This window comes from Oscarella lobularis, chromosome 7, assembly GCF_947507565.1.
Source record: "Oscarella lobularis chromosome 7, ooOscLobu1.1, whole genome shotgun sequence".
Classification (NCBI taxonomy): Eukaryota; Metazoa; Porifera; class Homoscleromorpha; order Homosclerophorida; family Oscarellidae; genus Oscarella; species Oscarella lobularis.
In genome coordinates this window covers 277510-289527 of record NC_089181.1, presented here as the reverse complement: position 1 = coordinate 289527, position 12018 = coordinate 277510, and the positions used below count along the sequence as shown (strand labels likewise).

Here is a 12018-nt window from a genome sequence, read left to right as displayed (position 1 = left end):
GACCACACAACCATTCATTCGCGTTCACTTCCTCACGTCCGGGTCTCATGTGACCGCGACGCGATAAATAGGCAGCGACATCATGGGAAGCTCGGCGTCTAAAGAAGACGGTTCTCCTAGGTATTCTAAGTGTTTCGTCGCTCACATGTGCGCGCTCGTCATCGTTTGTTCGTTTCTAGTCCCGACGAAGACGACAAGCGTAGCGATTCGTCGTCTTGCGCCCATTACCTGGACCATTTGATCAGCATTGGCGTTCGCTTAGTCGTTCTCGACTTCGATTCGACGATCATCGACGTTCACACGAGCGGCAGATGGAAAGAGAGTGCCAAGAGTCTATCGAAGCACGTTCGTCCCGTCTTTTTGGCCCTAATGAAAGCGGTGATCGAACAGAAAGGCCTCTATCTCGCCATTGCGACCCAATCGCCGCAGACGGACCTCATACGAAAAGTGCTCAAGGAGAGACTTCCCTTTCACCACAAGGAAATCGTCATCAAGGGAGAGGATCGCACGTGGGAGCGAGTCGACGGAATTCCCAAGGGTGGCAAGCAACAGCACATCGAAGCCGTCAAAAGAGAACTGGACGAAAAATGTCACGTCCAGTTTTCGTCGAACGAAATCTTACTCATCGACGACGATTTTATTAACGTCGGAATTGCACTCAGTTACGATTTCAAGGCGATCACGTTCGAAAAGGACGAAAGCATCGAGAAAATACTCAATCTCACTCGCGAATCTGCAAAAATAAATGCAGATAAATGATTGACTCGTCTCGTTGTTCTATTTAATTATCTTCTAACCTTTTTCTTATTAGAAATCTCTCAAGTCTTGTTTGCACTTGGGGGGTTAGTGACACTAGGGCATTCGAAATGAACACAGTGAAACACCTAAAAATAGAAATCCGATGTTGAGATTGAGGTGGACTCCTCCTCCTCCTCCTCCTCTCTCACTTCGTTTGCCGTGTTCTTTGTGCCAATAATTCGAAAGAAAACCACCGTAATTGGCGGGAACGTCAGCGTTTGCCACGACCTGACAAACGCGTGCATACATCTACCTTCATTACGTATTCGCCTACCTGCACTGTTTGGATCGCCTGTCGGCGACAACCGTCCAAGTCTCGCCGTCCGTTGACACTTCGACCTGGTAGCTGTAGTATCGGTCATCGCAGTCCCACAGGAGAAGACTACGATAAATATTATTATCAAATCAACTGTGGTCCTTAGTCTCTTCTTACCCACAAGAGCCAATGATATAGGGCTGAGCCAGTTGCACGACTATGGCTCCGTTTCCTAGCTGGTGACAAGTGTAGCCCGAATCCCAGTCGTAGTCCTTGACATTGCCGTCGATGAGCGCGTGGCGAAGACGAGAAACGCCTTCGATCACCGCAGCGCAACTTTCCACCGAAGCAACGTTGTGCTTCGGCACTTAATTAATTAAGAGAGAGAAATATAGACTGACGAAGCGTTACAGTATGTCACGCACCTAGTATTCCCAATTGGAAAAGAGGCAGTTTGTCCGTTGTGTACGAGCATTTGAACGAGACAACGTGAAAGACTTTGTTCATTGTATTATTTGTCCCCACAAGGCGTATGTACCTATGAACAACGGTTGCTCTCTCTCTCTCGTGAAAAATTCACTTGCCTGACAACTCGCGAATCGAAATAGTGACTTTGCCATGATCGACAAGGATAGTCGGAATAATCAATGATTCTGTCCCACGCGGTGTCCACAACAGCAACATCAACGACATAAGAGTAAGAACGAACGTCTTTGTCCCACAAGAGAAAGCGAATAGTATTGATTAGACTCGGACGACCAAGTTCAATAACAATTCCAGCGGACGAATCGGAGGCGGAAATTTGATGACACGTGAAACCTCTTTCCAAGTCGTAGTCAGCCTCTTCGCCGTTGAGCAAATTTTCCGCCATTTCGCCGTGAGTTACGCGTGCAGAATGAAGAGGCGTGGCTAAATTCACGTCAGGAACTAAACGAAAATTTCCTACGTGTTATATATATAATAAAATTATCCTTTACCCAATTGGCCTCTGTAATTGAGCAGACTCGATTTTTCCTGATCGTTGATTGCGTCGAGTAGACAATCCGAAGTGACGAGCTTCGATTGGCGTACTTCGTCTAGCAAGTCGCTCAACGGAATGAGAGGCAAACGAACACCTGAAATGACTCTCGCCACTCCCTCGTCGCCGACGTTTGCCTCGTTTTTCTCCATCCATCGTCGAACCCCACGAAAAATTTCGATTTCGGGAGCCGAGAACGAAACGCGCTTGAGCAATTCCTCCAAAGCCGACGCCGACAAATCGACAAACGAATCCGAATTCATGACGTCACAGGCATTCTGATCCAAATAGCTCAAACAGCTCCAACGCAGCTCGTCGAGTTGAAACAGAGTAGCGACGTCGAAAACGTCGCATACATTCGTCGAAGTGAGACTCGCCTTGAGAAAATCCGATATGGAGAGTTGAAGACTATTGAGCTGGTATTTGTGAGCTAAACTCAAGAGATCTTGAGTTACCTGTCCACGGGAACGAGACCTAGCGAATGTGTCTATGTACATAGACGATTTTTCTACCTGTTCGCCGCACGAGCTAAGGTCGATTCGGCCTGTGTAAACGTATGCGAGTAATTGAGCGAATGCCGACGCTGTCGTGTCGGGAACGGTGATTTCGACGTTCGGCGACGACTCGCGCATTCCGTTGTAGAGGAGCGCTTCGAAATAGGCGCATCGAGCGGCGAGAATGACGCGATGGCATCGAAAGTGTCGTTTTTCGACGACGAACGTTACGTCGCTCGTCTTGCTGCTTCTCGAGTCGTCGAGAAGATCGCCGAAGTCGTTTGCGAGATCTGCGACGTGATCGATCTTGCCGAGGCTTGGCGTAGACGGCCCGTTTGACGAACGACCGTCGCCCATTTTTTATCAGAACGTCGCCTGTTCCCGGATATGCGCGGACTGCTGCATTTCTTTTTTTAGCGCGTACAGTACGATGAATAACGAAGAAATAATGCGTACGAACATACAGGCACACGGACACACAGTTAAAAATTGCTCGGCCACCACTGTACACATTCTAATCAACGTACACGTCATTCAAATCAGCTAAGCCAGCCACCATCTGACTTTCAAACTGGCACTCATTCGTTCCTCGGCGAATCATGAAATAGCCTTGAAAAACGCAAAAAAATGCTGAAAACCTCAGAAAAACTAGAAGGACTCTCAAGCATACCCTCGAGGTCAGCCCACGAAGAACCCCACGAATTTGCCACCAACTAGAACGGAGATTAGAGAAAAAGCTCACTTGTGAACTAGCGAATCAATTTACCCAAAAATCGACACCATCTTGAGTACCCCAACTATGCCAAAAGAACAATCAACGCGCTATATACTTTTAGACACTATATGACGTACCCAACTACTTTGACTGCATGGCCGCCCACCAATGAACCACTCAGATGCTCATACACCCCCTTTCTATATGCATAGAAGTCCTGGTAAACTTGAAAGGCAGCTTCAACGGGCCCATTTGTCATGATCTCCCTCTGAATGGCCTCAATCTTAAATAAGCAGAATATTGGATTATATATATACCTCCATGTAGTATGCATATTAGCTTACATCAGATGTACTTCCCACACTGTAGGCACTGGCCGCTTTGTACAACTTGACTTGACCACTTCCACTTGGGCAATCTTTAGAGCCAGTCAGCAGGCATTGGCCCGTTTCGTCATCAGTGCCACTGCTGTACGGATAGCAGGAATCCGCCACTACCCTACGTTTTTCCCACAAACCGGAAAACTCACTTCTTCCGGAATTATTTATATCTTGGGCTTACCCCGTGCTTTTCATGTACTTCCACGCTCGGATCGGAAAACCGCCCATGCATCCTTCGTCTCCGTCGCTATTGTCACAAGAGACGAGATCCTGCGGCGACAGAACGACCTCGACGGAGTTGTTCGATTGAATGGCAAATCGATCCGAAAGCGATTCTACGTAAAAAAATATAAATAAAAAATTTCAATATATAAATATTCGTAAAAATACCAGTGGCGGCGAACGCCCAACAACTACCGCAATCTGCCTAGAATATTGGCAAAGAGCCAACTCAAAAAAAATCTCTTCTCCCGGAAATGTAACGATATTCGAACCTGATTTCGAATGGGGTGAATGGAATTGGGCCATTTCTGTCTCGCGTCGAACGCCGCTGGAACGGGATCATCAGATAGCGGTTTCGGCATGACGTCTTCGCTTGGTTCCGCTTGCAAGAAAGCGCCGCACAATCGACGCGCTTCGCGTATCGTCATGTTTCGAAATTGTTCGCTCAAGTCCGCTTTCCATCTGCGAAGGCGGAATCGAGTCGGACGCGAGATCACGCGTGACGAGAATTTCGAACCTGTTGTGGCTGTTCACTTCGTCGACGAGGCTTTGGTCGATGATGGGAAGATCGTCGAGGGGAGCCGACAGTGAGGTCGCGAGCAGCGCTGTCAAAACGAGGGCAAACATTGTGGAGGCGAGTGTGTTGTGGAAAGCGCGTGCAAGTCTTGTGACTATCGTACACGTGATAGGAAATGACGATGATGACGACGATGACGACGACGATGACGACGACGATGACGATGATGACCCCACCCCGACGTCGGACATCTTTGAACTTACTTACTGCACACTCTTTGCACCGAAATAGGAGCGTGCAAGTGCAGAATACCTTTCGATTTCGCTTCGGCGACTCGATCGAAGCGCTGTGCATACTGTAGACGCCTAGTAGCGCTTTCCAATTCGCCGCCGCGCTTGATTCCACGTCGTTCTCTTTCTCGTCTTCCTTTTCATGACTCGTCGGAGTCGTTCTCTCGTTTTTCGAGCTTCGCGTTGACCACGATGTTCTTATCCGCCATCTTGAAGTCGGGCCGTTTGCAGTCAAACCGGTATTCAAACCGGTTTACGAATTCGCGCCTGTATTCGGTGGAACCAATCAGAGCGCTAGCTGAGCCACACGTGATCCCAACGGACCAATGAGCGCGCTGGGCGGAGCCACATTGTTCAAAAGCGAAGCGCACACCGATCTTCCTTCAGTTGCGGCTGAGGGTGGGTGCGTCGCGGTTCGCCGCGTCTCATCCTTGAGAGGACTGGCTCGGGAGCTTTGGCAGAAGGCAAGGAAGGATAGTTGGAACTCAGCGTGGCCCACGGTTAATTCCGTGCCGGAGCCCGTAAGCAGGGCGATGGGGGGCTTCGGCCTCGGTCTACGCACTGGGCAGACGGATCGTTCGAAGTCTTATTGTCGTCAAGAAGCACGAACCGCGCTAAGCTGAGTGGTTACGGCTTCGAGGGGGTGTCGCAAGCGGCCTGGTTGCCGGCACTTTTCTCACCCGAACGACGCGATTAGACCGACGATGATCCAGCCCAGGAGCCTTCGATTCCTCCATTGCACTGTCTTCATTGTCGACTCCTACAAACAGCGGTCAGCCTCTCTCCACTTCACAAGGCCCGGTTCTTCTCAGGAAGACATACCGAAGGCTTTGGTACCAGCGCACCGGGGTTTCGGTATTAGGGGCCGATCCTCATCCAGGTGGGTACTGAATGGAGTGGCCAAGGACCCGCAACTCGCCCGAAACTTTTTGGAAGGGGGTCATCGCTTTGCGAAGACTCACCTGGGCTACGAAGCGTCCGAACCTCCACGCGGTGTAGCCTGGATAACGCTAATACGGACGCAAATCAAAAGGTACGTACAAAAATGAATTTTCAGTATCTTATTTTGTGTTTTTTAGGAAGCGCTTCGCTCGGAAAAGACAGCGGCATTATCGAACTTGCAACGAGGTCTCGGACGCCGACGAAAACTTGAAGACGATCGTACTGCTTTACTTGTACGTTTGAGTTTTTTTATTTATTTTAAAAATAAATTATTTTTCATGTACTCGAATTCGGTAGCGTGATCGTCGAACAAGACTGCGAAAGGTACCTTTGAGACGATTAGCTTGGTCCGTTTTTTGAATGCCGTTCCGTTATGTGAGCTTGCTTTTTTCGTTCTCTTCCTGAGTCCCGTATTCTATAATGTCGTTTTTGTCGAAAGCTCTCGTCATCCTTCTGCTCGCAGCCGTTGCTCGCTTTGTTTTCCGGACATTGTAAGTGACCTGTAGAGCTCAAGCGCGGTAGCAAGCGTTCCGTGCAGATGGCGCTCAGGCGCGTTTCGCATTGTCTACAATCAAAAACCAGGTCCCTGCAGAGCGATACCAAGTAGGTAAACAAGATTTGCACCTGCACGCAAACTGAGCCCGATTCCACAGTGAACGGCTCGGAAGATATCGCCCTTCTTCCCGACGGCGTTGCGATCATCACGAGCGTAAGCGATCATCACGAGCGTAAGCGCGCGCGCGCGTCATCTAAACAACGAGCGCGAAAGCTCTCTCTCTAAAAGGGCATACGCAATGTCGGAGATAGATACGGCATCGCGCTTCCACCTTGCGAAGGAAAACTCTACGCGTTCGACTTGAAAAAACCGACGACGACGGCACACGAAATTCGCCTCGTCGAATCGGCGACGTTCGAAACGAAAAATTTCGTGCCGCACGGCATCTCACACTGGATCGATTCGCAATCGGGCGACGTCTTTCTTCAGGTCGTCAGTCATCCGACGTACGGCGATCGAATCGAGATATTTCGCCTGTCGTCGGACCGTCACGTGGCGACGCACGTCAAATCAATAGGCAATCCGCTCCTCTATTCGATCAACGACGTCGCCGCCGTCGGAAAGGAGTCGTTCTACTACTCGAACGATCATTACTTCGTGGGAGGAAATTTGCGTAAAATCGAAGCTGTTCTCCAGTTGCCGTGGGGCAATGTTGGCGTATACGAAAAGAACGCGACTCGAATTCTCGACGCGAGCCTCGCCTATCCGAACGGAGTGACCCTGTCTCCTGATGGAAGGTAGGTACAGTGGAAATTACTTGTGAAGGGGGAGTGTGATCCTTTTTAGATATCTCTACGTTGCATGCTCCACCGCAGGCAGTCTTCTCATATACAGCAGAGATGCGAGCACCCAGACGTTGACCTTCCGCCAGGTATGAACCACAGAAAAAAAATTCGTTTCCTCGTCAATTTGTGTCTCTAGATGATTGACGTGACCAGTTGCTGCGATAACCTATTCGTTGAGGCAAACGGTCACGTTTGGCTGGGATGCCATCCGCGGTGTCTAAAAACGTTGGTATGTTTTCGTTCGACGAGCGGTCTCTGCGACTCTCACGTTCTGCTTGTGAAACTCGGTCCCGAGTCGGAGGCAAAGGACGGGCCTCCGTTTCCCGATTACTCGATCGAGCAAATCTATTACGACGACGGACGCGAACTGAAAGCGTCCGCTGTCGCCGTTCACTACGAGGGTCGACTACTCATTGGGTCCATTAACAACAATCTGCTCTACTGCGAAGCGAGAAGCCAAGGGACGTAGTAGCATTTCTTACAGTGAATCGCTTTTTGACTTTGCTGCCGCGTCATTCGATTTTAGCCACTAGTCTATGTTCCGTTGTACCCACCTAAAATAAAATTAGCGGTGATGACCGATGCAGACAAGGAATAAAAGATTTCATCATACTTGTACTCGGAGCGACGTTCTTTTGTGTTGTCTTCTCCGCGAGTCCCGTAGAACCCTAACGATTCGCTCGCGCGCGACTCGCCTTCTCAAATTCCAATTTACGATCGCGAAGCAAAAAAAACCGGAAAACGAGCGTACCTCTCACATTGAGAAAAGATCAAAAAGCATTTCCGACCTGAACTCAAGACAAGAGACACACAGACGATGAACGACAACATACAGAAATGACACACAGACAAACAAACAGAAAGGGGACTAACATTGCTATATACAGGGGGGCTATGAGACGACGAATGAACTGTGATTGTCTTAGACAAAACTGTTCACTTCTCGTCAAAGTCTGTCCTTTCGTCAGGATGAGGTGCTTGACTGCATTGCTATGCAACGTGACCTCAGTGCCACTTGCGTAGCGAAGATCAGCTTTGAAAAGAGCGCGTATTGCTGCATCACAATTGACCTCTTCAAACTTGGTCTTCTTCTCACCCACCTCAGTTCGCAAAACAGTGATCTCTTCCTTCCCCTTTGGACTTTCGGCGAGATGACGAATAATTCGATACTGAAACTCTTCCTCGGCTGTCTTAGTGTCCGGCAAAAGATTAAAGACTTTGCACAAATCTGAATAAGGCGAATTCTTCTGCTCCTTCAAGACTTTGGCAAACAGCTCCTCTTCTGTTGTCGCCTCTTCAACGTTGTCAGCTACATCATTGAGCAGGCCAATTCTTCCACCGGTCACGCAATCATACACGCGATCGACATCAAAGCTTTTTCCCGCTGCTTGAAAACGCTTCTTCAGATATTCCTTGGCCGCCTTTTCGCTGACGTCATTTGAAAGTATCATTTCAAGGCGAGATGAACCGCTCGTCGCGTACATGGCCTCAAAAGATACCCCACTTGAATCAACCAGTATCCAGTGAATCTGACGATCATCAATTTGCTTTTTAGCTATTTCAATCATCCGGTGAAGTTCCGCTGTCTCCGGCCCTTGAAGATGAGAAGATGGCGGAAGATAAGGAAGCAGGTTGTTGACCCCGTCAATGATGATTGTCGTCAGTCGACCGTTTTTGTATTTCTTTGCCGGTTCCGCCAAACGATCAGCCACCTCATCAAGAGCGTCTTCAGGCGTTTGGTCTTTTGGAAACGGAGACGTGATGTCAAAAAGCCCAGCCAAATAGCCCTTCATCACAGAAGCGTCATCCATTTTCAACGCTCTAACAAGAGATTTATAGAGTGGCTTGTTTGCAGTGATGTAATGAACACCCTTGACTCCTTCCTTATGCAATTCCTCAACTACTTCCTTGATTGCCTGCGATTTTCCCGCTCTGTGGGGCCCAGTATAAACATGAAATTTTTTTGATGATGAAGGGTTCATGATCAGTCGCTTGATTCTCTTTCTCATCCGTTCGATCAATGCGATCCTCATCAGCAATGGAAGGTGCCGAATCTGCCATCATTGTGCCGGAAGAAAAACGATACTCAAATAGGGCAACTTTTGCACTATGATAGATGACATATGCCAGAAATGACAGGGATGCGACTGAGCCAATCCATTTCCAAGCTTCTTCATCTACATTAAACCCAGGAATATTTCTCTGAGATCTAGTTGTTAGTAATTTACTTCTCCATGAAGAAGAGGAGCCTTCTTTTCCTTTTCCAGAATTCGAATTCTCGCCTATAGGGATTAGCATAGTAAAGAGAGAACTAGTTACAGACTATTAAGTTAATACCACGTTGCACAAAGTCTACGCGTTCGATTTCCTCAAACTTTGAAGCCCCTTTCGAGCCCGCGGCGGTGGCGGTGGCGGCAGGGGAAGTACCTACAAAAGATCAACAAAAACAGGTTGAGCGTTGTACCACTGCAAAAATTTCTACCCTCACTTTTTTGGCCATTTTCTGAAAAAAGTCTCCGAGTGGATAGTGAGAGACTTGTCTTTGCTCTTATGCAGAAGCCATTGAGAAGAGGCCGCCACTTGCCCAAAGCACTATACAACAATGAATAAGATACATTGACATATCAATCCAAGGCTTCACAAAATACCAGCGATTCAAACGAAACGGAATCATGCCGCAAATTGTTAATTCAATTCTTCAACGACCAAACTCCCTTAGAACCTCTTCCTAAAAATGATCAATCACAAACAATGGACCACTACTCTATATTGAATTTGATAAATAAGACTGTGACAGCACAAAACTACTCTCTTTTCTAACAAGAACTTGAATTGCAGCAAGCCAATCAGCTGCCAGTGCTTCACCTAGTGTTTTTTGCTTTCAAAGTGATAAGACCAGCAAAAGACCAGTGCACTAATTAATTAAGTCATGGAGACTGCCTCGCTGCCGGCTGCGTGGCCAACACAAGTCCTGTCGTCGTAAGGTCACGTGGGTAATTAAATACTCGACTTTTAAACACTAATAGGTCATGTGCACCTGACGTCATTCAAACGTCACTAAAAGCGCGCATTGATGACGTAACCGCATTACGACCTCGAGTGTCCACGTGCGGGCCCCCATTAACCCCAACAAGCATTCCTGCAAGTCGCAATAGGCCAACGGAAAGCTCTAAGTGTCAGGGAAAGCGGTTGCTGAGTAGTGGCGCGATCGAAAGACTACTCTACAGCGTGTACCGGTATGTCAAAAACGCGGTTCGGCTCCTCACCTGCTTATCGAAAGGCCGAAAGGCGAAGAGGACCGGCGAAGAGTCGTCACCAGGACAGAAGAGGACCGTCGATCGCGACTGGAGCGGTTCAAGGAGCGAGAGATCCGAGGCGAGTTGAATCCGTGGTTGAACTTGACGCAATGGCGCAGTGCATGCGCACTCTGATGAAGATGATAGGTATTCTATAATCGCTACATGTATAATGTCGTTTCTGTCGAAAGCTCTCGTTATCCTTCTGCTCGCAGTCGTTGCTCGCTTTGCTTTCCATAGATTGTAAGAGACCTGTAGAGCTCAAACGCGGTAGCAAACGTTCCGTGCAGGTGGCGCTCAGGCGTGTTTCGCATCGTCTACCGTCAAAAACCAGGTCCCTGCAGAGCGATACCAAGGTAAACAAGACTTGCATGGACCTGCACGCAAACTGAGCTCGATTCCACAGTGAACGGCTCGGAAGATATCGCCCTTCCCGACGGCGTTGCAATCATCTCGAGCGTAAGCGCGCGCGCATTATTTAAACAACGAGGCGCGCGAAAACTATCCCCCCCTAAGGGCCTACGCAATATCGGAGATAGATACGGCATCGCGCTTCCACCTTGCGAAGGAAAACTTTAATTACGCGTTCAACTTGAAAAAACCGACGACGACGGCACACGAAATTCGCCTCGTCGAATCGGCTACATTCGAAACGAAGAATTTCGTGCCGCACGGCGTATCGCACTGGATCGATTCGCAATCAGGCGACGTTTTTCTTCAGGTCGTCAGTCATCCGACGTATACAGCGATCGAATCGAGATATTTCGCCTGTCGTCAGACCGTCGCGTGGCGACGCACGTCAAATCAATAGGCAATCCGCTCCTCTATTCGATCAATGACGTCGCCGCCGTTGGCAAGGAATCGTTCTACTACTCGAACGATCATTACTTCGTGGGAGGACTTTTGCGTCAAATGGAATCTGTTTTCCAGTTGCCATGGGGCAGTGTTGGCGTATACGAAGAGAACGCGACTCGAGTTCTCGACGCCAGCGTCACCTTTCCGAACGGAGTGACCCTGTCTCCTGATGGAAGGTAGGTATAGGGAAAATAGAATGGTTGTTTACTTTTTTGTGTGGAGGAAGTGTAATCCGTTTTAGATATCTCTACGTTGCATGCTCCTCCACAGGCCATCTTCTCATATACAGCAGAGATGCGGGCACCCAGACGCTGACTTTCCGCCAGGTACATGAACCATAGAAAAAAAGTCGTTTCTTTGTCAATTTGTGTCTCTAGATGATTGACGTGACCAGTGGTTGCGATAACCTATTCGTCGAGGCAAACGGTCACGTTTGGCTGGGATGCCATCCGCGGTGGCTAAAAACGATGGTATGTTTTCAGTCGACGAGCGATCTCTGTGACTCTCACGTTCTGCTCATGAAACTCGGTCCCGAGTCGGAGACAAAGGACAGGCCTCCGTTTCCCGATTTCTCGATTGAGCAAATCTATTACGACGACGGACGCGAACTGAAAGCGTCCGCTGTCGCCGTTCACTACGAGGGTCGACTACTCATTGGGTCCATTAACAACAATCTGCTCTACTGCGAAGCGAGAAGCCAAGGGACGTAGCATTTCTTACAGTGAATCGCTTTTTGATTTTGCCGCCGCGTCGTCCGATTTTAGCCACTAGTCTATGTTCGTTGTACCCACCTAAAATAAAATTAGCGGTGATGACCGATGCAGAAAAGATTTCATCGTACTTGTACTCGGAGCGACGTTCTTTTGTGTTGTCTTCTCCGCGAGTCCCGTAGCA

At 48.7% G+C, this 12018-nt stretch overlaps 6 protein-coding genes across 6 annotated transcripts; 3 read left to right on the top strand and 3 right to left on the bottom strand.

Moving 5' to 3' along the window:
* The first annotated feature begins 29 nt into the window (after nt 1–29).
* On the top strand, nt 30–897 carry LOC136188985 (uncharacterized). Its single transcript, XM_065976819.1, has 2 exons — nt 30–120; nt 180–897. Exons 1-2 carry the CDS (start codon nt 83–85, stop codon nt 757–759), a joined length of 618 nt encoding a protein of 205 aa, XP_065832891.1. The 5' UTR covers nt 30–82; the 3' UTR covers nt 760–897.
* On the bottom strand, nt 619–2929 carry LOC136188976 (BTB/POZ domain-containing protein 9-like). Its single transcript, XM_065976805.1, has 9 exons — nt 2585–2929; nt 2032–2527; nt 1639–1981; nt 1480–1592; nt 1232–1421; nt 1073–1180; nt 948–1026; nt 798–884; nt 619–733 (listed from the first exon to the last, which is right to left on the bottom strand). The coding sequence occupies exons 1-8, from the start codon at nt 2921–2923 to the stop codon at nt 819–821; spliced, it is 1734 nt and encodes a 577-aa protein (XP_065832877.1). The 5' UTR covers nt 2924–2929; the 3' UTR covers nt 619–733; nt 798–818.
* A 25-nt stretch (nt 2930–2954) lies between these two features.
* On the bottom strand, nt 2955–4883 carry LOC136188977 (cathepsin B-like cysteine proteinase 4). Its single transcript, XM_065976806.1, has 10 exons — nt 4713–4883; nt 4401–4651; nt 4156–4345; nt 4052–4088; nt 3843–3996; nt 3626–3779; nt 3419–3564; nt 3333–3363; nt 3237–3279; nt 2955–3175 (listed from the first exon to the last, which is right to left on the bottom strand). The coding sequence occupies exons 1-10, from the start codon at nt 4752–4754 to the stop codon at nt 3081–3083; spliced, it is 1143 nt and encodes a 380-aa protein (XP_065832878.1). The 5' UTR covers nt 4755–4883; the 3' UTR covers nt 2955–3080.
* A 1162-nt stretch (nt 4884–6045) lies between these two features.
* LOC136188631 (serum paraoxonase/arylesterase 1-like) lies at nt 6046–7563 on the top strand. Its single transcript, XM_065976380.1, has 6 exons — nt 6046–6123; nt 6171–6235; nt 6286–6341; nt 6417–6925; nt 6975–7059; nt 7110–7563. Exons 1-6 carry the CDS (start codon nt 6053–6055, stop codon nt 7440–7442), a joined length of 1119 nt encoding a protein of 372 aa, XP_065832452.1. The 5' UTR covers nt 6046–6052; the 3' UTR covers nt 7443–7563.
* A 140-nt stretch (nt 7564–7703) lies between these two features.
* Nucleotides 7704–10386, bottom strand: LOC136189669 (uncharacterized). The gene is made up of 6 exons (XM_065977695.1): nt 10240–10386; nt 9622–9701; nt 9462–9565; nt 9311–9400; nt 9202–9255; nt 7704–9150 (listed from the first exon to the last, which is right to left on the bottom strand). Exon 6 carries the CDS (start codon nt 9004–9006, stop codon nt 7768–7770), a length of 1239 nt encoding a protein of 412 aa, XP_065833767.1. The 5' UTR covers nt 9007–9150; nt 9202–9255; nt 9311–9400; nt 9462–9565; nt 9622–9701; nt 10240–10386; the 3' UTR covers nt 7704–7767.
* LOC136189672 (serum paraoxonase/arylesterase 1-like) lies at nt 10086–11929 on the top strand. Its single transcript, XM_065977697.1, has 6 exons — nt 10086–10512; nt 10560–10625; nt 10676–10728; nt 10786–11300; nt 11366–11450; nt 11502–11929. The coding sequence occupies exons 4-6, from the start codon at nt 11182–11184 to the stop codon at nt 11832–11834; spliced, it is 537 nt and encodes a 178-aa protein (XP_065833769.1). The 5' UTR covers nt 10086–10512; nt 10560–10625; nt 10676–10728; nt 10786–11181; the 3' UTR covers nt 11835–11929.
* Nucleotides 11930–12018: the final 89 nt, after the last annotated feature.